The sequence below is a fragment of the Erinaceus europaeus genome, chromosome 10, assembly GCF_950295315.1.
Source record: "Erinaceus europaeus chromosome 10, mEriEur2.1, whole genome shotgun sequence".
NCBI lineage: Eukaryota > Metazoa > Chordata > Mammalia > Eulipotyphla > Erinaceidae > Erinaceus > Erinaceus europaeus.
This window is the reverse complement of record NC_080171.1, coordinates 27,587,360-27,613,494: the sequence shown is the minus strand read 5'-3', so window position 1 is coordinate 27,613,494 and position 26,135 is coordinate 27,587,360. Positions and strand designations below refer to the sequence as shown.

The following is a 26,135-nucleotide window of genomic DNA, read 5'->3' as shown; positions in this document are numbered from 1 at the left end:
TGTTTATTTTAACCAGAGCACTGCTCAACTCTGGCTTATGGTGGTGCAGGGGATTGAATCTAGGACTTCGGAGCCTCAGGCAAAAGTGTCTCTGCATAATCGTTATGCTAGCTACACTTGCCCTCCAGGCAGCCTTGTCTCCTCCGGATAATAGTGTCTGAAGGCTTTGGTGAAACCAAGGAGAGCAGTGGAAGGGCTTTATGGTGCTCGCCAGAGCAGTTTTGTTCCAGCCAGATGTCAAGGCAGAGGGACTTCATATGAAAGGCTAAGCGTGGGGAGAAAGCTAGCCGATCAAACACAGTTCAACTGCACACATCTTTGGGGGTCCTTAGAGCATGGGCCCTGAGACATGCAGGGAGGACACAGCCCTCCAGATGTCTTGGAAGAGGAGTGAGCCCCCTGGAAAATTACCATGGGTGGATTTCCATTGGTGGCAGAGGAGGTGGGATTGGAGTTGAAAGAGCTATAGATACACCAGGCCTTGCGGGCGCAGATTGGTGTTGAGGTTGCAATCCAGGTATCTAGAGGCGAGATTTACTTCATCTACTATAGAACAAGGGTAACTCCCACCACCCCGCCCCAAACACCCAGTCATGGGTTTCAGTGCAGTCAGGGAGAGGTGTAACATCTGTGGGTTCTCTGGGGGAACTGCCCTCCTTGGTGCTAACCTGGTCTGTAGTATGAAGGGGATACTAGGTTGGTGATCTGCCCAGCTTACTCCCCTACCCTGACAAAACACTATGATCTGGCAGGGGTAAATAACATAATGGTTATGCTAAGAGACCCTGAGGGTCCAAAGTCCCAGGTTCAATCCCGTGAAACCACCATGAGCTAGAGCTGAACAGTGCTCTGGTAAAAAATAATAAAGTAACTATGATCCCCTGGACCTCAGCAACCGCTCCTGCAACCCAGTCTTGCTTTCCCAGAGCTGTTACAGAAGAAAATTTAAGAACACTCTAGTACTTTCTGTTAGTTCACTACCTAAAGTTTAGCCTGACAACAGAACCCAGACACACTTTTCACCAATAAACAGGAGCACAAGATGGTGGGTAAGCTCCCCTAAGCTTGGATTTGTTTAGCTGTGATTGGAGGATGTTTAGCAGTTCCAGTTTTGTTTTTTCCCTGCACTTGCTGGAGCCATATGCATGACACCACGGCTCCTAAACCATCTTCGTTCTTTCATACAAAGTGAGAATGAAGGTGGGTTGGGGGAATAGCATGTGTATACAAACAAGACTCATGCCTGAGGCTCCAAGTTTATAGTTCAACCCCCCACACCACCATTACTCTGGTAAATACATGTTTAGGGGTAGATATAGCATAATGGTTATGCAGACTTTCCTGCCTGAGGCTCCAAAATCCCAGGTTCAATCCCCCTGTACCACTATAAGCCAGAGCTGAGCAGTTCTCTAGTTAAAAAACAAAAATCAGAGAGGAGGGGGAGACTCCACAGCATCACCCCATTATCCATGAAACTTCCCCTGGGACAGTAGCACTCCCATTGGGCTCAAACCTGGGGACCCTCACATGGTTAAGGCACACACACTACTGGGTGAACTGTCTCTTGGCTGTTAACCATCTTTTGAAAAATCAAGCACATGATCCCAAGAGTGCTCTAAGGTCAGAACCCAACTTGGCAAACTTCAAAAAAACATGCGGCTCTGAGACTTGCCTACTGAGAGTGCTGGATTGACCTCACAGCCAGGGCAGTGACACTGAATGTTCCAGTACCAATCTCCCCCTCTATACAAGCTGCATATCCTGGTACTGGAGGCTGGTGGCATGATTCTCAAGCGTAAGAACTGGCTAAGTCAGAAGGGACAGTGCATATGAACTTCAGAATTTATTAAATAAACTGTCAATTTGAACAGGAAGGAAAAATTACTTAAAAATATTAACATTGGCAGGAAATCAGCCAAAAAAAAAAAAAAAAGAAAAAGGCACAGTGTGTATTATACTTTCCCAACATGGGAAAGCAATTAGGATGGCATCTGGGAGACATAGCATAACCAGAAGCTCCGCACAGACTCTAAATTCCTGAATTCTAAACTTCATTGTATAAAATGTCACCTGAAACACATCAGAACTCTTCTGGCTAAAAGCAGCTTTTCTAATCTGTCGACCCATAAAGAAGCGTGGTCACAGGACCTCACACGGATGGATGCCCATATCCACCTTGGTCCCTGTGGGAGGATGGTAGCACCCAGCATGTGGGCATCCCCTCTCTGACTGTCAACAGGAGTTATGTGAAGGGGCGGATGTGAACCTGCACGGGCAGAGGGAAGGTCTGTGCTCCCACCCCCAACAATCATTTCAGTCATCACTCATTCACTGTTTCTCTATGTAGCAAACCAAGGGCAACCGGCTGAACTTAGTTTGTGATGACAATGCAAAAAACTTACTACAGAACTGTTTTCATGTTTAAGTAATCAAAAAATAATCACTAGCTTAAAAAAACACACACAAAGATCATTAGAGTCTGCAAAAGAGCTGAGAGTTCACTAAGGACTACCTAGGAACTGCAGGCTCTCTCCCTTGTGGGAGCTGCCCCTCACTCGGCTGGCTAATAATACTGGCTTAGGCTGGGAAATTGGCATCTCATGATAAATATTTTTACTACAGCTGAAGACTGCATATTTAAAGACACAATGGCATTTAAAAATCCAGTAAGTAGTGGTTTTAGGATGTAAACAGTGTTGAGCTGGAAGCATCTTAGTAGTTCATGGTTCCTGTTCCTCCTCTTTAATTTCAGAAATTCTGTCTATAGATTTAAGGATTTCAGCGACGAGATTCAACGTTTCAGCTCCAGAAACCAGCTGCCTGAAATGAAAGAGATTATGGACTGTTACAATGACTCAACAGCAGTAACACAGGTATTAAAAAGTTAACACTAGAGTGAAAAGGGCAGATTTAAAAGAGCACAGGTTCACTGTGAAGACTCCAATTTAGCTAGTGTGGAGTCACTAATTCTGTGCACTGTCATGTCTCCACTGCAGCTGCACATTGTCAGGAAGTTAGCTGGGGGGTAAGGGGCAGAAGACAGAGCAGTGCAACAGCAATAGCCTTTCCCTCAAATTCCCCCCCCCCCTCCAAATTCTTACTGTGAAAGTGTAAGGTACTTGGGCATCCTATGGATTTATGTGCTTTCTTTTCCTTTTTTTTTTTTTTGAATCTTTTATTTATTTATTAGAGACAGAGTGAAATCGAGAGGGAAGGGGGAGATAGAGAGGGAGAGAGACAGGGAGATACCTGTAGCCCCACTTCACCATTCACAAAGCTGTCCCCCTGCTAGTGGGGGGCTGGGGGCTCAAACCCAGGTCCTTATGCATTAGAACATGTAAACTCAACCAGGTGCACCACCACCTGGTTTTAGTTTATGTGCTTTCTACGCAAGTTTCATTTAGAACTTTGATGTCCTATAGGAAAGCAGCAGGGGTTCTCATCTGTCTGTCTAATGCAAGTTACAAGTCTGTCAGTGGAGCAAACAACCATACGACCTAGGCTTCCTTTCTGGGACAGGCAGGTGGTTACAACTGGAGACCTGGCCTCCCACAGAACTGAGGGTTTTCCCACCTCAATCCACCCCGCCCAGGCCCCCAGCCCTCAGCAGACACATACTTGATGGAGGAGTGCGCATTGTTCATGACCATACGGAGGTTCTGTAAGGCCACATCTGTGTTCTGCTTCACCACCGTCAGGCTGGCCCCCTGGCCTGAACGCAGGGATTCATTTTCACGCTTGAAGTTGGAAATCTGCACCTGGGGGTGTGGGGGTGTGTCTGAGGACTTCCCTGTTCAACAGAAAAGCATCTAAAATGCACACCAACTAAATACAAGCCCTGACCCTTAGAGGAAACAACTGAGGAGCTGGGTCCTGCCTTTTTATTTATTGGGGCGGTGGGGGGGTATTAGATGGGAAGCCAAAACCACTCCCTTGACTTTCCCCCATCTTCATCACTAAGCTACCAAAATGAGGAATCCTCCCAAGTTACATACATTATTCTAGAATATAAATGCCCAAGACTCTCACTTTGAGGAGGCCAGGCTGTTTCCCTCATTTAAGGTCTGCAGAAAGCTGCCACTGCCATGATTTTCATATTTATTGGGGGGGTGGGAGAGTGGAGTAAGGGAACGACAGTAGAGATGCTTACATGTCTTTTCTGGAAATCACATAAACATCAAAGCAAGTATTTAAGGTTTTTCCCTCATTACCTGGAGCAAGCTTATTTCCTGCTTCAGTTTCATGACGTGATTTTCTGCCTTCACAGCCCGTTTCTGTTCAAAAGACATCACTGACATGGTACTGTTGACACAGGACACTCTCCTCCTTCCTGCCCCTCCATCCATACCCAGTACCGGGATCCCCCCACTTGTCAGACAGCCCATTGTGAGGGACCCACTCCTATCAAAACTCGGCCTCTGGGACTCCCCAGGGCAGAGAGTGACACAGCCAACACTTGACAGGTCCACCCCAGATACAGCTCTGTCCCATCCCCACAGGTCAAATGGTCTTACAGTCATCAGCTCCAGGTTCTGCTCCACCTGCTGGACCACTGACTCCAGGTCGTGATAGTCACTCTCCTCCTTGATCATTTTTTCTTCCAATTTCCGCTCAAGTGTCCTCACCCTCATCGGATAAAAGTCCCAGGTTACTAGGAACTCCAGTGACTGACTATTATAAGACCATTTTTAAGAGTTACTTTAATGGGGCTATCTAAAGACATAGGAGTCAGGCTTTCGGAATGGCCCTCAACAAGGGGTAGGCGCTGGGTTCAAGAGTTAAGGGCCCAAGCAAGCTGCCCAAAGACTCTGCTCGTCAAGTTCAATTGATCTGAACTCATGTTTAAAAATAAACCTTTACAGAGAACACCAAAAAAAATGTGTTTGTGGCAGAGGGTTTTAACTGAGTTTAACTGATCATTTTGTTAACATTTAAATACTAGAGGGGTTGGATGGTGGCACACCTGGTTGAATGCACAGGTTACAGTGCACAAGGACCCAGGTTTAAGCCCCCAGTTCCCACCTGCAAAGTGGAAGCTTCATAAGTGGTGAAGCAGTATTGCAGGTGTCGCTCTGTCTCCCCCTTCCCTCTCAAGTTCTCTGTTTCTATTCAAAATAAATAAAATATATTAAAGTAAAATAAAATGCTAGAGTGTGGCGATGGAGGTGGGGCAGTGGATTAAGCATTGAACCTTCAAGCATGAGGTGTGGAGTTCAATCCTTTGTATTCATGTGCCAGAGTGAAGCTCTGGTTTTCTCTACTTCTATCTCACAAATAAATACATAAAACATGCTGAGGGTTAGGATATGCTTTGAGCTTTAATCCTAACTAAAAGCTTACATACATTTCTGTTTGAGTTTCAGAGAAGCTCTGAACCTCAGTCAGCTTTCTTCGGAGCTTAGAATTTTCCTCTTTCAGCTGTAGAGAAAGAAAACCCTTATTAGAAACTCAGTTAAGTCTGACATAAAAGGTAGCTGCACTTCTGCTGTTTGGCTCTAGAGCTTCCTGATAAAACAGAAATGCTCGAGAGTCAACCTGCAGAACCCTTATAGACAAACCTGGCTAAAGGTGTTTGCTTTGTAAAGACACAGAGCCAGACCCCAGTTCTATTAATATCTAACAACCCCCTCCCCAAACAACTTTAAAAAGTGATTACCACCTGGGAGGGTGCCTGCTTTGCCATGTACATGACCCAGGTTTGAGCCTAGTCCCCACCACACAGGGGGAAGCTTCGGTGTTCTAGCGTATTTCCTTCTCTCCTGCTATCTCTATTAATAAAACAAGTGGGCCGTGGGGCCGGGTGGTGGTGCACCCAGTTAAGCACACATATCATCATGTGCAAGGAACTGGGTTCAAGCCCCTGCTCCCCACCTGCATAGGGGGGCACTTCATGATCAGTGAAGCAGGTTTGCTTCTTTCTTTCTCTCTTCCTATCTCCCCATCTCAATTTCTCTCTGTCCTGTCCAGTATAATTGAAGGGGGGGTGGGACTTGAAAAAATGGCCACAAGGAGTGGTAGATTCGTAACACCAGTACTGTGCACTAGCAATAACTCTGGTGGCAGGAGGAAAAAAAAAAGTGGGAGTGGGGGTAGATAGCATAATAGTTATGCAAAGAGATTCTCATGCCTGAGGCTCCAAAGTCCCAGGTTCAATCCCCTGCACCACCATAAGCCAGGGCTGAACAGTGCTCTGGTAAAAAAACAAACAGGGAGTCAGGCGGTAGCGCAGCGGGTTAAGCACATGTGGTGCGAAGTGCAAGGACCAGCATAAGGATCCCGGTTCAAGCCCCCGGCTCCCCATCTACAGGGGAGTCCCTTCACAGGTGGTGAATTCAGTAGGTCTGCAGGTGTCCGTCTTTTCTCTTCCTGTCTTCCTCATCTCTCTCCATTTCTCTCTGTCTTATCTAACGACATCAATTACAACAGTAACTGCAACAATAAAAACACACACAAATGGGCCTGGAATGGTGAAGCCCTAGTGAAGACTCCTTCCCCCCCGGGGGGGGAGGGGAATCTTTAACTTTCCAAGGATAGTTGGCAGAGTGTCCCTGAGGTCACTCTGAGCGTGTAGACCCTGAGGATTCCAACTTTAATCAGGCAGAGTCCAGGAGAGCCACTATTAAACTTGGCTCTATTTGTATATGTAACCAGTCCACAAAAGGCTGTTCAAAATAAAATGCTCTGTCCTAAAGTCAAAACTATGGGACATTAAGGGCATCAATAGCTCTGAGTGCTCAAAATGCCACTTAAACACAACGACCTCTGCAAAGCCCCTCACTTACTGCTTCGTAACTTATCTGCAGCGTCCGGAGGTGGCGGTCTCCCAGAGACTCTCCAAGGGCTGCAAAGTCTGTACCGGGGCTCTCCACTGGAGAGATGCGGGAGTTGGAGTCATTCAGTGTCCATGAAGGCAGAGGATCAGACCCCACCAGCTCCGATGGGTTGGAGAAGAAGGAGGCATATGTGCTGCAGGGTGATGTGCCAGTGGGCACCCTGGGGGTGTGGGTCTGCTCTACTGAGGCCGGCAGGTAGGTCCCTGTCCACCCATCATCTTCATCCTCCTCCTCGTCCAGGAGGTCACCAGCCCCCGTTGGGTCTTCGAAAAATGGCTGTGGGTATTCCAGGCCGTAGCCCACAGTTTGGGAGGGTGGGGAGTTGTGGTCAAGTCCCAGGGAGTGCCTCGTGGCCTCCTAAAGACAACAGCAGGAGTAAGCTCAGGCCAGATGTCATCATGGCCTTCCTCAGTGTGGGATGAGGAAGAGAACCGGATCATCTCCTAGGAGGGATGCTCCCTGGCCCACTCAATTTCACACTGGCACCAATACCTCGCCACCGCACCCCGTACCTCATACAGTCACCCCCAAAGGAGTATGGCCAAACAGAAAGAGGTTGTCTTTAGGTCACTGCAAACTCATCTCCGATCTACCTTTGCAAAGATTCTGCTGTTGGTCGTGTCCTCTTTTGACAGGCCGAGATTCTTGCTTTTCAAAAACTCTTTGAAGGAGAATGGGTTTGCCTCTTCAAGATCTTCAAGCTTATCATCTGAAATAACAGATATCACAAATATAAAGACCTGAGGGTTGCTAAAACTCCTTCCTACTCATTCCCCTTTCTAGAACATAACTGCATGGAGGACAGGGTCAATTTCCAGATGCCACCAGGGGTCAGGTGATGCTTGGAACTGAGACAACTAGCCAGTAAACAGATCTACAGCAAGTCCTCAAATACTGTCATTTCTTTATAACAATTATGAGAAAAAAAAAATCCAGATGATGTAGACATAGACATTACTCCAATTATCAAATGAAATAACATTCAAGGAGGAAACTTTCGCTATATACTGTTTTGCTTAAAGTCACATTTCCAAGAATCTATCAGTGTTGTGAGGAAATGCTTTACTTATTTATTCTGAGAGGTGAGAGGAAAGGAGAAAGGAGAGACACCTGCAGCATTGCTCCACCACTTGAGAAACTTCCCCTATGCAGGCAGGGACCAGGCCCTTGCAAATTGGTTCTGCTGGGTGAGCCACCACCCACACCACCCAAGTGAGGAAATGCTATTCCACCACCCCCAAGCTGACTTTTTAAAAATATATTTTTATGGGAGTCGGGTGGTAGCACAGCAGGTTAAGCGCAGGTGGCACAAAGTGCAAGGACCATGTAAGGATCCCAGTTCGAGCCTCTGGCTCCCCACCTGCAAGGGGGTCGCTTCACAGGCAGTGAAGCAGGTCTGCAGGTGTCTGTCTTTCTCTCTTCCTCTCTGTCTTCCCCATCTCTCTCCATTTCTCTCTGTCCTATCTAACAATGACATCAATAACAATAACTACTACAACAATGAAAAACAAGGGCAACAAAAGAGAAAATAAATATAAAAAATGTAAAAAAAAATGCGTTATTTTTGTGATTTAAAAAAATTTAAGTGGTCTGGGAGATGGTGCAGTGATAAAGCTTTGGGCTCTCAAGCATGAGGTCCCAAATTCAATCCATGGCAGCAGATGTGCCAGAGTGATGTCTGGTTCTTCTCTCTATCTTTCTCATAAATAAATAAAATCTTAAAAAGAAAAAGAATTTATGGGTATAATTTCCACCACCAGAGTTCTGTCTCCCCCATCCTCCTCCAGTGGAAACGTCAGTAGTTCTTCCCAGGTTACGCTGTGGGCTGACTATATATATATATATATATATTTTTTTTTTTTTTCCCCCATATGAATATATTCCCCATTTATTCTACAGTGCTGCCTTCAATTCCTTTCTAAGTCACACCTGTACCTATTACTAATTTTGAGTGTCCTTCCTTCCTTTTTCCTCCTTTCTCAGATTAGTGAAACAGCCCAGGTTGACTTTTTAATTCTTTTATTTATTTAACCTGTACACTGCTTGGCTCTGGTTTATGGTGGGTGGTGCTGGGTGTTGAACCTGAGAACTTGTAGTCTCAGGAATGAAAGTTGTTGTACAAAGCCATTATGCTGCCCTTTCATTTTTTGTTTTGTTTTTCGCCAGAGTTTTTGCTGGGAGCTCCTGCCTGCACAACTCCAGAGCTCTGTGGACTCTTAGATAAGAGATATAGATGGAGAACGAGGGAGAAAGAGGAAAGACACTATAGCACTGCTCTGTCACTTGTGAAGCTTCCCCTGTGCAGCTGATCCCATATGGTGGCTGGGGGGCTTGAACCTGGTAAAGTGTGTTCCTACCAGGTGATCCTTCTCCTGGCCATCCTGACTCATTCTTATTTCAGAAAAACAGAGCCATCATGGCACTGATTCACTATCCACAGAGCTTCCCCCTCCCATATGGCTTCCAGGGTCTCATGTGTGGTAAGACATACACTCTACTTGGTGAGCTATCTCCCTATATTCCCATCTTCTAAATCTTCTTTTCTTTCCCACATCTTGTTGCCTGCAGAGAAAACCTATTTATTTTAGTAATTTATCTGGCTAAAGACAGAGAAATTGAGAGAGCAGGAAGAGATGGGGGAGGGGGGCGGACACTTACAGCACTGTTTGTTCACTTGCGAAGTTTTCCCCCTGCAGGTGGGGACTGAGGAATTGAACCTGGGTCCTTGAGCACTGTAATGTGTGTGCTCTACCAGGTGTGCCACTACCCAGCCCCTACCTAGGGACCTCTAAGAGGATCATGACTTCACTCCCACATAGGCCAGGTCACTGGCTGGGGTGACCCTTGCACTCGAACTGCCAAAGCTCCAAAGCTGCTGCCCAGAAGATAATCACTTCTTGAGTTCTATACTGTTTTTGATGGAAAGGGATGATTTCAATGACATTTTGTTCAGATTTGGGGCGGGAGCAACACACCCAGCTTCCTTGGCTGCCATAGCACCTCCCTGGGTGGTTTCAGGTAAGGCAAGCACCCTACCCAATAAGTTTTTCTCTGGGCAGGCTGTAGACGTTTTATCCTTGCCCACCCCTCCTGGCACTTAACTAGTCACTCCGGGGCCTTCTCCACCAACCACTGCCCCAGCCCTAACCAGCTACAGAGAGGGCTTTTCCACCACAGCGCAGCCCTCCTAGTACTGACTAGCTAGGGTGTCATCCTTTCCCTCTATCCAGGTGTAGACGTGACCCTCATATATAACCTGAGACTCCTGAGCTGTGGCAGTCCATCTTGTGCAGCCCTTCATGCCTCAATTTCCCCCACCCTGAACCTCCTCTCTTTAACATTAGGGTCAAAGCTGGATTCACATGCTCCTCCTCCCACCTGCTCTTTCGAGCTCCTGGTATGCTACTTAAGATGCTATCACCAGTGGGTCACATGTCTGGCACTGTGTCAGAGAGAGAGAAAAGCAAAGGATTACAGAACCACTCTACCTCCAAAATGTGGCTCCTGGGCTCCTGATGGACCTTGCTTAGTACCTTTTCCCTTTCCATAGACACAATCTGCAAAGACATTATCATACCCCCACCGTGACCAGGGGCAACCACGGGAAGGAAGCCTTTAGGGCATTTTTCTTAAGTACAGGAGTTGCTATAGCTTGCTTTTTATTGCTTGAGAGATTTTTCAAGACACAAGCTTCTGACTCTGGAGGCAATCTGACTTCATGGGCCCTGTCATCTGTGGCTCTGTAAAGTTCCCAGTAGGTTTTGCTGTCGTGTGTGTGTGTGTGGGGGGGGGGGCATTGAGCGTGTCCCCAACCCTTATCTTGGGACACTTCCTCCCAGCTCTCCTGGGTACCCACTAGCCTCTAGAAGCAGCCCACTAGCCTCTTAGAAGCAGCCTGTCCTGGCTGTGCAGGGTGGCCAGTAGGTGTAGCTACTCTGGGAGAATGAGGATGAAGGAAAGCTGAACTGGCTACGGTGAACCCCCGCCCCGATTGGTTTCTAACACCGGTCTATTGGATAAAGGCTTTCTCCACGGACCCCCCACCCCCCTCTGCATACCTCTACCCTGGCACTTACCATTCTTTATTGGAATTACCTGTCTAGGGGGTGGGTGTGTGTGAGGGGAGAGGGCTCCCCAAGACCAGACTGTGAGCTCCCAGCGTGCGGGCGGGGGTCAAGGGTGAGCTGCGGCGACATCAGTGCCAGGTGGGGGCCCTGAGGCTGGCTCTCACCTGTGTCTCCCACGGAAGCTAGCACGGGACTGGGCACATAGCACATAAACGTCGGCCGAATGCCGAAGAAGTGGGGGTCCGGGTCCCTGCCGCGGGGGTGCTCACAGTCTAGCTGGGGGAGGCAGGACCGGCGCTCATAGAACGCGGGAGCTGCAAGTAACAATGAGAGGTTTACCGCGCGCCGGGCGGCCCGCGCGCGCCTGGGTCGGATCGGCCGGGCCCAGGACACCCGCCCGGTCGCTCACCGTCCGGAATGACGAGGCTCCGGGCCCGGGATAGCGGGGTGACACCCGGGCGGCGTGCGTAACCCGACATAGCCGCAGGCCCCGCGGGGCCAGCCCGCCCTAGCCTGGCAGCGGCCGCTCCATGACCTCGGTTTCGTCCCGGACCCGGTCGCGGCCCGACTCGCCCGCCCCGGTCGCCCGCCGCTCGGCTGCCGCCGCTCCGAGTCTCTCGCAGCTGCTTCCGCTCCGCGCACCGGAAGCGCGCGACCGATCGCCGCAGGCCGGAGCAGAGGGGGCGGAGCGTGTGGGACGGGAGCGGAAATGACGACAAAGTCGTTGGGCGGAGACTCAACATGGCGGCGGTGGTACTGGTGGCGACTCGGTTGCTGCGCGGCACGGGCGCATGGGGCCACTCGCGGCTGAGGTGAGCCGAGGGCTGGAAGGAGAGCGGCTTGGAGCCGGAGCGGCCCGTGTGCCTGTTGACGCCCGGTTTCTGGCTTCCCTATTCACAGGCGAGACCCTGTCTAGTCGGGCTGGGACTGTGCGACCTTAGCCTGGTCCTTGTGGCGATGGGGGTATTACCCCGCCGGGAGGCCCGACCGCAGGCCCTAGACCCCATCCGCCTCTTCTCTGCCAGACCACCGGACCCTCCCCCGCCCTCGCGTGCAGGGTCCACGGGGCTTGTCTGGGCCACGTGTCACCCTTCATCGCCCCCTTCCACACGCTTGGTTTTGAGGCCGGTCTGCCCGGCGGGAATCCTGTTGATCTCTTGCCGTGTCCTCAGGCTCTCCCTGCCTCGGGTGCTTTCATTCACACCGAGACTGCAGACAGGTTTTGATCCTTCGCCAAGAAGTAGCTGTTAGAAATGTAGTTGTTGCACCCCCCCAAGCAATGGATGCAAACAGTAAAGTGCGAGAAGTATCAACAATAGAGAAACGGGGTGGGCGGGGGAGGTAGCATAATGTTACGCAATGGGAGTCCCAGGTTCCATCCCCTGCACCACCATAAGCTAGCACTGAACCTGGTTTTGGTTGAAAGAAAGGACGAAAAGGAAAAAAAAAAAAACAGATTCAGTGATAGAAACTTACTAGGTACTTTTCAGTTATAATGGAGAGGGATAGCTCTGAGGAAGTAATGTTTAAGCCAAGATGAAGAATGGCAGCCCACAGCTCTGGAGATGATTAAGCTAAGTGTGTTCCTGTAACCTACTGACTGGGATCTTGTTGGGGGCAAGGGTTAGGAGATAATAGAGGGAGGCCAGACCAGGTTAAGGAATGGGGCTTCTATTTAGATCACCACGAGGCTGTAGAAGAACAGATCTGTTGGGTGTTGTGTATTCAGGAACCAGTTGAGCCTGCGTAGCTCCCCTTCATCGGGGCCCTGTACTGTTTTACAGAGATGGAAGTTAAGTTCCAAAGGACTGAGCCAACTTGGGGTTCCTAGGCACATCCAGGATTTGTAACAGGCACAGTATCCTTGATCACTCCTGTTTTATGTGGAGGCTTGTAAAAGCAAATTCTTCAGGAAGGAACTGAACTGAACTGCCTAAGCGGTTCTGCTATTTCTGGTCTGCTGCAGTTGAACTCATTGTTTTCTTTTAGGTTTGGAACGCGGACATGCAGACAGTTTAGTAGTGGTGCTGCCTATCCCAGTGTTCCCCTCTCTTTTCCCTTACCTGGAGTGCCTACGCCTGTTTTTGCTACAGTTGATGGACAGGAAAAGTTTGAAACCAAAATCACCACCCTGGATAATGGGCTTCGTGTGGCATCCCAAAATAAATTTGGACAGTTCTGTACAGTAGGAAGTAAGTACTACTGGGAGGAGTATTGTGGGTGTTCTTACACATAAGGGCTTCAGTGAGTTGTTGGTTGCAATTTGTCATTTGTGGATTATATCCTGGCAGGGGGGGGCGGAGTGTGAATCTGGAAATTTAGTAAGCAAGTGTGAATGGTGGTCACTTTCTCTCCACTCGGTAATTTTAATAATTTTTCACCACAGACAAAAACTGTACGATTCCGTAAGTATTTAACTGAAAACCATTGTCACAACCAAGATAACTAGCATACTCGTCACCTGCAGACTTGGACTTAAATCCAACTCTTTAGTCACATTCACAGTTGTGAAAATTTGTCTATTAAATTGCCCTCTTTGACTTAACCTGTTGATTTTCTTTTTATTGCCAGTTCTTATTAATTCAGGATCAAGATATGAAGCAAAATATCCTAGTGGAATTGCTCACTTTTTGGAAAAATTAGCATTTTCGGTCAGTCTTTTCATTTTCAATGTTATACTTAAAAGTATTAAGTTTTGCTTTTTTAGGATGATTATTTTTACTAAATGAATATGTTGCCAAGTTAATGAAGCAGTGTTGCAGGTCTCTCCTCTTCCCCTCAATTTCTGCCTGTATCTGTCCAATAAATGAATAAAGATAATTTAAAAAAAAGAAGATACTTTGATTCCATATGTCCTGAAAGCATATTTCAAAAGTCAGTTTCCTTAACTGTTGTGTTTTAGCTTTTTCAGACTGTTAATTTAGATTTCTTCATTTTTTTTATTTTATATTTTCCTAGTCTACTGATCGATTTGACAGCAAAGATGAAATCCTGCTTGCCTTGGAAAAACACGGAGGTATTTGTGACTGCCAGACATCAAGGTAACCACTTTTTTTTTCCTTATTCAAATACTTGTTTACTAATATGCAAGAGTGAGAACATAAAAGCACCACTCTGACACATGCAGTGCTGGGGATTGAACTGGGGAACCCCATGCTTGAGAGTCCAGTGCTTTATCCACTGTGCCACCTCCCGAGCTACCATGGTAGCCAGCTTTTGTTGTAAACTTACTCTCTACCCACAAGGCACTGTCTTCATCCTCGGAGTATTATTGTGCTCCCCCCTTGGAGAGCCTGTAGGGTAGGGGTAGGAGGCTGGCCTGGTCATCTCCTGGTCAGAATTGGGTGGATAAGTCAAAGAGGTGGCAGCACATACAGAGAAGAATACATGTGTTCCGGAGGTGGCACAAGTGGATAAAAATTCGGATTCTCGAGCATAAAGTCCTGAGTTCAGTTCCTGGCAGCACATCTACCAAAGTGATGTCTGGTTCTTTCTCTCTCTTCTATCTTTCTCATTAATAAATAAATAAAATGCCCTCCTATCCCCCTCGCCCCCAGGGAGGAAATATACTCTAAGGGCCAGGTATTCTGCAAAGACTGCTTATCTATCATTGGAACCTGGCTGGGCACTGGGGGTGCAGAGAAGAGCCTATCCCCCAGCTACTTTGCCAGTTGGGCAGAAGGGTACCCCACAGGTAACAGACGTTAAGTGCCAGGAGCCAAGGTCGGTGGAAATATGGTCTGAAAGAGAGTAAAAGGAAGCTTGACATTTGGGCTGGTTGTTAGAAGCTCAGCCCAGATGAGACAATGGTGTGTGGGAGTGGGGAGAGGGCCCCTGTGTAGCTTGGTGTGGCTGAGCACTGACTGGAGGTGTTTGGATGCCAGGTGTGGAGTGAGTTCAGAATTTTCTGCTCAATGCTATGTGATAGCTCATGCTTTGTATAATTTAAATGTGAATGCTAAAATATCACCTATAGGGTCAGGAGCTAGCTCACTCAGTAGAATCTATGTGTTATTATTATTATTATTTTATAAAATGGAAATATCGACAAGACCATAGGATAAGAGGTGTACAGTTCCACATAATTCCCACCACCAGAACTCTGTATCCAATCCCTCCCTTGATAGCTTTCCTATTTTTTATCCCTATCGGAGTATGGACCCAGCATCGTTATGGGGTGCAGAAGGTGGAAGGCCTGGCTTCTGTAACTTCCCTTCTGAACATGGGCATTGGCAGGCCAATCCATACTCCCAGCCTGTCTCTTTCCCTAGTGAGGCAGGGGTCTGAGAAGTTGGGGCTCCAGGACACATTGGTGGGGTCATCTGCCCAGTGAAGTCAGGTTGGCATCAAGATAACGTCTGGAACCTGGTGGATGAAAAAGATTTAACATAATAAAGCCAAACAAATTGTTGACTAACCTAAAGCGAGAATATTGCAGATGAAGATTTGGGGTCTCTGTTTTGGAAAAAGCTCATAGGTCTATTTTAGGTGTATCCTAAGGGGTCCATGACCCTACTAGTTTTTGCCTGAGCTTGACATCTAATGTGCAGGTGACCTAAGTTACTGTCTGGGGAGATGGTGTCATGGTTGGAAAAAGGACTAGAAAGCTGGATCAGGGAAGAGAGTAGCTCCCAAATATGTGGAAAGTATATAAATATTGTTAACTATAAACCCCATCGATTTGATGTGGGTCTTTTTTTTTTTTTTTTTTTTTTTAATCTTTAGTTATTGGATAGAGACAGCCAGAAATCAAGAGGGAAGGGGTGATAGGGAGAGAGAGAGAGAGAGACTGACCGACCGACCTGCAACACAGCTTCACCACTCACAAAGCTTTCCCCCTACTGGTGAGGACTGGGAGTTTGTGTCTTACCATGTTTGAACCTTGGCTTTGAACAATGGCAACACATGGGAGCAGTATGGATGTCGCCAGGGAAGCCCCGTGGATGGATAGTGGAGCAGTGCTATGCATAGCTCCCCCCCCCCCCCCCTTACTCTCTACCAATGTCTCCTCTTTTTCTTTCTCTGAATAAGTGGAAAAATTATCCCAAGGAGGTTGCTCAGTGGGCAGTATCATACATATTTAAAAAGAACATATAGCTATCCAATCTGGGAGATTAGATCAGGCAATTTAAGAGACTGTTAGAATGCTGAACTTGTCACCATGAGGTCCTGAGTTGAGTCCTCGGCATTTTATATGCCAGAGTGATGCTTTGGTTCTCTCTCCTCTATCACTAATAAGTTTTTTTATTTTTAATTATATCTATATTAAGACCCAGGCAGGGGCACACCGAATAGAGTACATAGTTACAATTCTCGAGGGCCCAAGTTCAAGCCCCCAATCCACTAGAGGGGGAACTTTCGTGATTGTTGTAGTAGTTGCAGATAATCTTTCTCCTCTTTATCAGAGAGAAAGAAAAGAACAGGAAAGGAAGGAAGGAAGGAAGGAAGGGGAAAGAAGGAAGGAGTGAGCCACCAGGGACAGTGGTGAACTTGTACAAGTACTGTGCCCCAGCAGTAGTGTTACCTGGTAGCAAAAAAGAAGTACTGAAAATTAAAGTTAACTTGGAGGTGATATAAGTAATTTTTTTTCCCTCCAGGGTTATTGCTGGGCTCGGTGCCTGCACCATGAATCCACTGCTCCTGGAGGCCATTTTCCCCCCTTTTTGTTGCCCTTGTTGTAGCCTCGTTATTATTATTGCCATTGTTGATGTCATTCGTTGTTGGATAGGACAGAGAGAAATGGAAAGAGGGGGAGAGAAAGACAGACATTTGCAGACCCGCTTCACTGCCTGCGAAGCGACTCTCCTGCAGGTGGGGAGCTGGGGGCTCGAACTGGGATCGTTATGCCGGTCCCTGCGCTCTGTGCCACATGCGCTTAACCTACTGCACCACTGCCTGACTCCCTGATATAATTAATTTACCAGAGCACTGCTCAGCTCTGGAATATGGTGATACTGAGGGTTGAACCTGGGACTCTGGAGCCTCAGGTATGAAAGTCTTTTTGCATAATTACTATGCTATCTCTCTAGCCTTCCCCCTCCCCTATTTATTTATTTACTTACTTATTTAGATAGGACAGAGAAATTGAGAGAGATGGGGGAGTTAGGGAGAAAAAGATAGACAGCTGTAGACCTTTACCTGTCATTAAGTGTCCCTACTACAGACGGGGAGCCGGGGGCTTGAACCTGGGTCCTTGTGCATGGTAATATGTATGCTTAACCAGGTATGCCACTACCTGGCCCCTTAAACTTCTTAAAAATATTCATACCACTCCGGTTTCCTGCTGCCTGTGAATGCAGTCCAGACTCATGCTTAAATTTTTTAGTACTGGGAGTCGGGGCGGTAGCGCATCGGGTTAAGTGCACGTGGCGGCACAAAGCAAAAGGACCAGCATAAGGATCCCGGTTTGAGCCCCTCACTCCCCACCTGCAGGGGAGTTGTTTCACAAGTGGTGAAGCAGGTCTGTAGGTGTCTGTCTCTCCTCCGTCTTCCCCTCTCCATTTCTCACTGTCCTATCCAACAACGAAATCAATAACAACAATAACTACAATAATAAAAAAGGGCAATAAAAGAATAGATAATTTAAAAAAGTATTTATTTACTTCCTTTTTATTGCTCTTGTTTTTATTATTGTTGTAATTATTATTGTTGATGTCGTCATTGTTGGATAGGACAGAGAGAAATGGAGAGAGGAGGGGAAGGCGGGGAGAGAAAGACACTTGCAGACCTGCTTCACCGCCTGTGAAGTGACTCCCCCGCAAGTGGGGAGCGGGGACTTGAACCGGGATCCTTATGCCAGTCCTTGTGCTTTGTGCCACGTGCACTTAACCCGTTGGGCTACTGCCCGACTCCCAATAAACAAATATTTAAAAAACATTTTAGAACTTCCTGTTATGGGGAGGTAGATAGCTTAATGATTATGCAAAGAGACTTGTGCCTGAGGCTCTGTAGTCCCAGGTTCAGTCCCCCTGCACCACCATAAGCCAGAGCTGAGCAGTGCTCTTGTTAAAAAAAAAAAAAAAATTATATATATATATTTTTTCTAACTAGTGTACAAAAAGTCTGTAAATTTTATTTTATTTATTTATTTTAACTTCTTTATTGGGGAATTAATGTTTTACATTCAACAGTAAATACAATAGTTTGTACATGCATAACATTTCTCAGTTTTCCATATAACAATACAACCCCCACTAGATCCTCTGTCATTCTTCTTGGATCTGTATTCTCCCCACCCACCCACCCCAGAGTCTTTTACTTGGTGCAGTACACCAATTCCAGTTCAGGTTCTATTTGTGTTTTCTTTTCTGATCTTGCTTTTTAACTTCTGCATGAGAGGGAGATCATCCCATACTCATACTTCTGTTTCTGACTTACTTCACTTAACATGAATTTTTTAAGGTCCATCCAAAATCGGCTGAAAACGGTGAAGTCACTATTTTTTATAGCTGAGTAATATATATATATATTCACATACACACACACACACACACACACACACACACACACCACAACTTGCTCAGCCACTCATCTGTTGTTGGACACGTGGGTTGCTTCCAAAAAAGTCTGTAAATTTTAAAAGGGGAAATACTTTTTTTTTCTTACTAGTGTAAAAAAAAAAAAAGAACTTCATGTTCTTGCTTCAGTCTCCTCTGATCCTCCCCAGTGAGCTCTTGTCTTGATCTCAGTGTTTGTTTTTTTCCCAGAGACACTACCATGTATGCTGTATCCGCTGATTCTAAAGGCCTGGACACAGTGGTGGGCTTACTGGCTGATGTGGTCCTGTACCCTCGGCTAACAGGTATGCTTGAGGGTCAGTGTGGGTGCGTGACCAGAAAAACATGGAAATGCCTCCTTCTGAGGTGAAACTCTATACAATTGGAGCTCTTGGGCTTACCCACTGGGGATAGTTAGTTGGCATGGTCTCCTTGGAAATAATGCTGGCAGTTGAAGAGGCCCTTGGCATTTAACACTTAAATATCTCTATGTGCCCTTTGACATTCTTAGTGAAATTGGTTCTGAAAAACATCTCAGACTATCTTTTCAACAGCCTAACTAAAGTGCTACTATTCCCACCCATGATTCCACTCCTTCTTTGGCATTGCAAATGGCAGGAGTTTAGAGTTTCCTGCCAAGAGACAGCCAGACTAATTATTCAGGTTCATTGTCAGTAGTATTCTAGAGGACTGGTGGGTAAGAACTTTCTGGCACTTGTTCTAGTTAGTTAATGAAGCAACACCCTTAACTTTGGTCTTGCCTGTTTTCCAGGCGCCTGCATTTGTAGTGTCATTTTATGCTCATGGCAGTATTGGAACAGACAGATCAGGGGCCTGCATATCTTTTGTGGGGAAGAAGCTGAGGCTCAGAGAAAGTACATGTCTTTGCTACCTGGCACTCTTCCCTATTCACACAAATACCCTTCACATCCATCCCAGATGAAGACAGGAGACTGCTGCCACACTCTGCCAATCAACAAGGTTCAGCCCGACTGGGTAACTCAGGCTCAACATGACCTCTGCTTTGCTTGAGCAGTCTTGAGCCTTGTCTTTGGGTACTTTGCAGATGAAGAACTTGAGATGACACGAATGGCTGTCCGCTTTGAACTGGAGGACCTGAATATGCGACCTGACCCAGAGCCACTTCTCACTGAGATGATTCATGAAGTAAAGTCTCCATGCTTGAATCAGTGGCCCTCCTGATTGCAGGGTGCTTGGGTGGGTGGAGGGTGTTTGTCTGCCTGATGTCTCCCTTGAAGCTTATGGGTGTGGGTTGAAAGTATATAGTCTCTGAATCTGTGGCTTTTGCAAGAGTAGTTTCCTGGTTTTTGTAGTAATAAGATTTTTTTCTTTTTTTTTTTTTTTTTTTTTTTTTTTTTTTTTTTTTTTGATTTTTTTCTTTTTAAGATGTATTAATTAATACAAGAAAGAGGAACAAAACCTAGAGCATCACTCTGGCATGTGTGATGCCAGGGATTGAACTCAGGACCTCATGCTTTCAAGCTTAAAGCTCTAGCTACTGCATCACTTCCTATTTATTAGTGAGAGGGATTGGGGAGAGAGAGAACCAGACATCACTCTGGTACATGTGCTGCCGGGGAGAGACCAACATTTTATCCACTGCGCCACCTCCCGGACCTTGATTTTATTTATTTATTTTACTAAGATTTTATTCTGGAGAGATCGATTTAACACAGAAGCTGCTACTATAAAACCACCTAAAAAAAATAATCTGGTGGGCTTCTAGCCGAGTGGGGTTCCACAAACCAACTTCCTGAGGAAGTCTGGTGTCATGTGTCCGTCTCCCTTCCCTAGGCTGCTTATCGAGAAAACACCGTAGGCCTGCACCGTTTCTGCCCCATAGAAAACTTACCAAAAATAGATCGAGAAGTTCTTCATTCCTACCTAAGAAACTACTACACCCCAGATCGCATGGTTTTGGCTGGTGTCGGGGTAGAACATGAACACTTGGTGGACTGTGCCAGAAAGTACCTCCTAGGAGCCCAGCCAGCCTGGGGAAGCGGGGACACTGTGAATGTGGACCGATCTGTAGCTCAGTACACCGGGGGACTTGTCAAGGTAATGCCATTTGAGAGGCCTGTGACTATGGTTTGTTTAAGCCGCCTCCGATTTTTTTTCTTTTTTCTTTATTGGTAGTAATGGCTTATAGTCGACAGTAAAATTTGGTAGCTTGTACATGTGTAACATTTCTCAGTTACCCTCATAACAATCTAGCCCCCTCTAGGTCCTCCTCTGACATCATGTTCCAGGACCTGAAACCCTCCCTCCCCACCCCAGAGTCTTTTACTTTGGTGCAGTACACCAAGTGATTTGATTTTTGAGATGCTTTTCTGAGTAACACACTAAGTCTCAGCACTAGTAGCTTCAAGGAAGATTACGGGTGGCTTTTCCCTCCCAAGGGATTTGCTGGCATCTTCATGAAGTTTTTGTTGAACCATTTGTTTGATTACTATATTTTTATTTTTACCAGAGCATTTCTCAGCTCTGGCTTATGATTGTACAGGGGATTGAATCTGGGACTTTGGAGCTTCAGACCTGAGGGTCTTTGCATAGCCATTATAGGCTCCTGGAGTTTTCTTCCTATCCTTCCTCTCTTTCCCTCTCCAGGTCTTTTGCTTTGGTGTAATAGGCCCCTACCCTTTTTTTTTGGGGCGAAGGGGACTTACACTTTTTAAAAAAATTATTAATAAAATGGAAGTATTGACAAGACCATAGGATAAGAGGGGTGCAGTTCCACACAATTCCCACCACCAGAACTCCGTATCCCATCCCCTCCCTTGATAGATAGCTTTTCTGTTCTGTTTTCTGTTCTTTTTTTTTTCTTATCTCTGGGACTATGGGCCCAGGATCATTATGGGGTGCAGAAAGTGGGAGGTCTGGTTTCTGTAATTGCCTCCCTGCTGAAGATGGGCATTGACAGTTCGCTCATGCTCCCAGCCTGTCTCTCTTTTTCCCTAGTGGGGCAGGTATCTGGGGAGGTGAGGCCCCTACCAGTTTTAAAACCATCCATCTGAGAACTAACTACATGGGCGTACCTGTTCCTTTTGTTACAGTTGGAAAGAGACATGTCCAATGTCAGCCCTGGCCCCACCCCATTCCCTGAGCTCACACACATCATGATAGGACTGGAGAGCTGCTCCTTTCTGGTAAGTTCCTGCTGGGTCAGACTGAAGGTCCTAGAGCCAAGAAGATGACTCTTGGCTTAGCTCTGCTTCCTGTCCCCACAGGAAGAAGATTTCATCCCCTTTGCTGTGCTGAACATGATGATGGGAGGCGGTGGCTCCTTCTCAGCTGGTGGACCTGGCAAGGGCATGTTCACCAGGCTCTACCTCAATGTACTCAACAGGTAGGTGGATAACTTCTACTTGACTGGTCTTAGCGTCGCCATGTCCAGTAGAGGGTGCTTTTGGACCATGCATGAGACCACATTCTCCCTGCTCCCTCAGGCACCACTGGATGTACAATGCCACTTCCTACCATCACAGCTATGAGGACACAGGCCTCCTGTGTATTCATGCCAGCGCAGACCCTCGACAGGTAAAGCCTTGATTTCAGTTGCAGGTGATGTCTGTGCTTGAACTGGAGAAGGTGGGTTCTTGGGACAGATGATACTATCCATGTCGTTGCTCTCTTGTAGGTTCGAGAAATGGTGGAAATTATTACAAAGGAGTTCATTTTGATGGGTGGAACTGTGGATGTGGTGAGTATCCTGGAACCAATTCTCTTCCCCTGGTGTTCTCAAGGTTGTGGCAGTGGGTTATCTTCTGTGCCAGTCCCCCACCTGGAGCCATGTAGCCCTCAGGTGACTGTGACTTGCCAAGCTTCTCCTTGTTGGTCCCAGTACTAGGTGTAGCTTGGGACTTAAAATTGGATCCTTACCTATGGTAATGTGTGTTCTATGGAGTAAGCCCACTTACTGGCTTCTTTTTTAAAAAAAGATTTATGAGAGGGAGAGAAAGGGAACCAGAGTATCACACTGAAATATGCAGTGCCAGGAATTGAACTCAAGACCTCATGCTCATGAGTCCGTTGCTGTACTACCTCTCAGGCTGCATTTATTGGTTTATTTTTAAGATTGATTTATTGGGTTAGGGAGATAGCATAGTGATTATGCATTAGGGAGATAGCATAGTGATTATACAAAACCTTTTCATACCTGAGCCTCGAGGTCCCAGGTTTAATGCCAGGCACCACCCTGAGCCAGAGCTGAGCAGTGCTCTTGTTAAAAAGAAGAAAGATTTAGTATTAAGGAGAGAGCGAGAGAACCAGATCACCACTCTGGAACATGCAGTGCCAGAGACTGGACTCAGGACCTTATGCTCAAGAGTTCACTGGTTTTTCAATATTGAACCTCTCAGGTAGAGCTGGAGCGAGCCAAGACTCAGCTGATGTCCATGCTTATGATGAACCTGGAGTCCAGGCCGGTCATCTTTGAAGATGTAGGGAGGCAGGTGTTGGCCACCCGCTCCAGAAAGCTGCCTCATGAGCTGTGTGAGCTCATCTGTGAGTACCCTGACGGCAGGAGGCTCGAAGGCATGGCTCCAGGCACACTGCAGGCTCTGATCCTGCCAGGGGTCAGCCCAGTGCCCGACCTCCACCTCCTCAAAAATAGGCATTTCATTTTTGCTCTTGGAAATCAGGGGATTGCATAAGACAGTGAAGGAAGGCCCTTGGTGCAGAATTACAGAACACAGCTGTAATGCCATGAAGTGTCTCATCCCCAGGTTTCAAGACATTGGCTTCCCCAAAGTGATCTGTAGGAGGTCTTCAGGCTTCCTTCAGTTTGTCTTACTTTTCTTGTGACCTGGTTGGGACAGGTTTGTCTTAGCTTCATCAAATTCTCAAAAAAGGCTCCATGACCCAGAAGGATTAGTTTTATACACCATGAAGCCTCATGGTGTCTCCTGGACTTGAGGTCCTCCTTTGGATAGTACTTGTTCTCTCCATACTTGGTGCCTTGCCATCTCTTGGAAATCCTTAGAGCCTTCAAGTATGTGTGCCCAGTCTCCCTAAGACCTCATCTTCTGTAACACAGCTAACCTACAGGTCAGCCTTCCCCCAGGGGTGTAGTTGCCGTCCACTCGCAGTTGGGAGCAGATCAGTGAACCCCTCACGTCCCTACAGTCTGGTTAGCAGCCACAGACCAGACATGGAAACATATGTAAAGGTGTGGGTCAGGTGTCCTAATGGCTGTCATTCTCTGCTAGGCAACGTGCAACCAGAAGATATCAAGAGAGTTACCAGTAAAATGCTCCGAGGGAAGCCTTCTGTGGCCGCCCTGGGTGACCTGTCAGACCTGCCCACCTATGAGCACATCCAGTCAGCCCTGTCCAGTAGGAACGGCCGCCTGCCCAGAACATACCGGCTGTTTCGGTAGAGGCTTCCAAGATCTCATTGACCTACAGCACTGTAGATAGAACATGGTTTTATGCAGTTTCCTTGATGGAACATTAGTACAGGGATTTCTTAAGGATTTCTTTCTGCTCTTAATTGTGAGTGAAGAGAATTCATATGGCCAAGGACCTTCACACCGCATTCTTTTAGTCAGATCTGCCCATTGGTGGAACAAAGTATACTACTGTCTCTACTCTGAGCTGGAAGGAGGTGGAACACAGGAAAGACATAGAGCACAAGAAAAACACGCACAGTGCCCACTTTGGACATGGCTTTCAGCATACAAGGACACTAGGCTTGTGAGACACAGTGGCCACTGAGTGCATAGACTGTGTTACTCCATCTGGTGTGCCTTGACCTCCTTCATTGTTTGCTAAGAGGCTTGTGTCTGTTGTGTGTGTCGCTGTGCCCTAACCCCCCCACACACACACACACATTTTGCTTCCTGTGACGCATCTCAGGGCATGACGGATCTCACGGCCTGATACGGAGTGGATAAAAAAATTTTCTTATTCTGTTTTCCTTCCTCTGTGATTAAGGGGGTGAGGGAACTACCAAAACCCTGTCATAACTGGCAGGTTTCTGAAGATGGAGGCCTTTCTTCATGAGACTCATCCAGTTTGACCCAGGATTGCCCTTTAACTGTTTGATGCATTCTGATTTTTGAGGTATCAGTCATAGGAAATAGAGGTAGGGCTCTGTGAAATTGGCTGGGTGCTGACAGCAAAGCTATTTTTTTTTTTTTTTAACATTTTAAAAATTTAATGGGGAGGGGAATATAGAGGGAGAGATACCTGTGACATTGCTTCTCCACTTGTGATACCTGTGACATTGCTTCTCCAAGCCTTCCTCCTACAGGTGGAGACCACTGCTTGGCCCCACTGTTGACTGTTTTTGTTGTAACTTAATAGTGGTTTATAGGATTAGAAGATTACAGGGTATAGTTCCACATGCACCACCACATTTTGTCATCATGAAGGGCCAGGCTTGAACCTGGATCTTATGTGACAAAGCAGGCATCTTCCCGGGTGAGGTAAGAAAGCAAGAGTCAGTGACTAGGGTTAATGAATCCTTCATGCATCTTAAGTGCTTACAAGAGAACGATCATCTGATAGGACTGGTTCTTCTCAAACTTAAACTCCCATAGAATCCTGAGGCTCCATGTTTATCTGGCACCTGGGAACCTATGGTTGGTACCTTGTACTGTCAAAGAGTTCAGTGAAGATTGGCTACAGGATTTTGCCAAGAGTAGTCAGGGTAATTGGCATAATGGTTATGCAGCCTGAGGCTGCAGTTCTAGGTTTAATTTCCAGCACCATCATAAGCCAGAGCTGAGCAGTGCTCTTGTTTAAAAAAGTCTTGGGAGGTCGCGCAGTAGCACAGCTGGTTAAGCAAACATGGCGTGAAGCACACGGGACTGGCGTAAGAAACCCCAGCTCCTCACCTGCAGGAGAGTCGCTTCACAGGTGGTAGGTAAAGCAGGTCTGCAGGTGTCATTATCTTTCTCTCTCTCCCTCTCTGTCTTCCCCTCCTCTCTCCATTTCTCTCAGTCCTAACAACAATGACATCAATAACAACGAAAAGGGGCAACAAGAGGGAAAATAAATAAAAATAAAAAAATAAAGTCTTAACATCATATTGCTTCAGATGCTAAGAAACCCAACTCTTGCAATACAGGTGAGATGGGGTGGGTGTTCAGCAAGTCAAAAAGCCTGGGCCTTTTGTTGTTCGGTGATCCTACTCCTGGTTGGCTTATAGTTTTCCCTTTCAGTTTCAGAGGGAGAGAAGAGAGAGACAGCGCCTCTCCATTGTCCATGAAGCTTCCCCTGGTGCAGGTGCTCCATGTGGTATGTGGTGCTCCAGCCCGGGTCCCTGTGTATGGCAAAGCATGTGCTATGAGCTGCTACTGGGTGAAATATCTCCTGACCCTCCAGTCTACTATTTACTTTACTCCACAGTTCTTACCAGGGCTTGTTCTCTCAGGACATCCCTACAACACACACCAGCAGGGATTCCAAGTGTTTGCCGGGGTGGAAGTGCGTGCACTGTGTTCTGCACCCAAGCAGCCATGCTGTGGGCTATAGGAAGTATTTCCTGTGGTCACATTAGGAAGAACAGCCAGGGCTGCAGTTAAGGGTCAGAGCACTTGACACACTAAATGCTTCTTCAGCATGGTTAGAGGAAACAGATTTCATGAAAATGAGAGGACCCTCACAAAGCTGAGTTGAACTGATTTTTTTTTTCAAGAGTGCTACCATATTTTTGAAGCTTTTTTTTTTTTTTTTTTGATATTCCCTTTCGTTACTCTCGTTTTATTGTTGTCA

General features: G+C 46.8%; 2 protein-coding genes across 5 annotated transcripts; one reads left to right on the top strand and one right to left on the bottom strand.

Moving 5' to 3' along the window:
- Positions 1–1,824: 1,824 nt before the first annotated feature.
- ENTR1 (endosome associated trafficking regulator 1) lies at positions 1,825–11,551 on the bottom strand. 4 transcript variants are annotated; one of them, XM_007521519.3, is made up of 10 exons: positions 11,310–11,551; positions 11,065–11,214; positions 10,322–10,390; positions 7,427–7,542; positions 6,783–7,190; positions 5,345–5,418; positions 4,515–4,626; positions 4,212–4,274; positions 3,619–3,758; positions 1,825–2,820 (listed from the first exon to the last, which is right to left on the bottom strand). In XM_007521519.3, exons 1-10 carry the CDS (start codon positions 11,377–11,379, stop codon positions 2,721–2,723), a joined length of 1,302 nt encoding a protein of 433 aa, XP_007521581.1. In that variant the 5' UTR covers positions 11,380–11,551; the 3' UTR covers positions 1,825–2,720. The 4 variants fall into 4 exon arrangements, with proteins under 4 accessions (XP_007521581.1, XP_016042911.1, XP_016042912.1 ...); XM_016187425.2 differs by lacking the exon at positions 10,322–10,390; XM_016187426.2 differs by lacking the exon at positions 11,065–11,214.
- Positions 11,552–11,620: 69 nt separating this feature from the next.
- PMPCA (peptidase, mitochondrial processing subunit alpha) lies at positions 11,621–24,326 on the top strand. The gene is made up of 13 exons (XM_060199380.1): positions 11,621–11,712; positions 12,890–13,092; positions 13,472–13,551; positions 13,859–13,941; positions 18,607–18,701; positions 19,463–19,563; positions 20,212–20,475; positions 21,471–21,563; positions 21,645–21,763; positions 21,864–21,954; positions 22,055–22,121; positions 22,780–22,920; positions 23,625–24,326. Exons 1-13 carry the CDS (start codon positions 11,642–11,644, stop codon positions 23,792–23,794), a joined length of 1,578 nt encoding a protein of 525 aa, XP_060055363.1. The 5' UTR covers positions 11,621–11,641; the 3' UTR covers positions 23,795–24,326.
- The last annotated feature ends 1,809 nt before the right edge of the window (positions 24,327–26,135 follow it).

What these genes read in the sequence shown, in the direction of transcription:
- ENTR1 (XM_007521519.3), bottom strand. Translation starts at nt 11,379, where the DNA reads ATGTCGGGTTACGCACGCCGCCCGGGTGTCACCCCGCTATCCCGGGCC. An exon ending in ACAGCAGAATCTTTGCAAAG is followed by an intron (nt 7,191 to 7,426) that starts GTAGATCGGAGA and finishes TGTTGTCTTTAG; the next exon opens with GAGGCCACGAGGCACTCCCT. An exon ending in AGAACCTGGAGCTGATGACT is followed by an intron (nt 4,275 to 4,514) that starts GTAAGACCATTT and finishes TCTTTTGAACAG; the next exon opens with AAACGGGCTGTGAAGGCAGA.
- PMPCA (XM_060199380.1), top strand. Translation starts at nt 11,642, where the DNA reads ATGGCGGCGGTGGTACTGGTGGCGACTCGGTTGCTGCGCGGCACGGGC. An exon ending in TGGAAAAATTAGCATTTTCG is followed by an intron (nt 13,552 to 13,858) that starts GTCAGTCTTTTC and finishes ATATTTTCCTAG; the next exon opens with TCTACTGATCGATTTGACAG. An exon ending in CCTGTACCCTCGGCTAACAG is followed by an intron (nt 18,702 to 19,462) that starts GTATGCTTGAGG and finishes GGTACTTTGCAG; the next exon opens with ATGAAGAACTTGAGATGACA.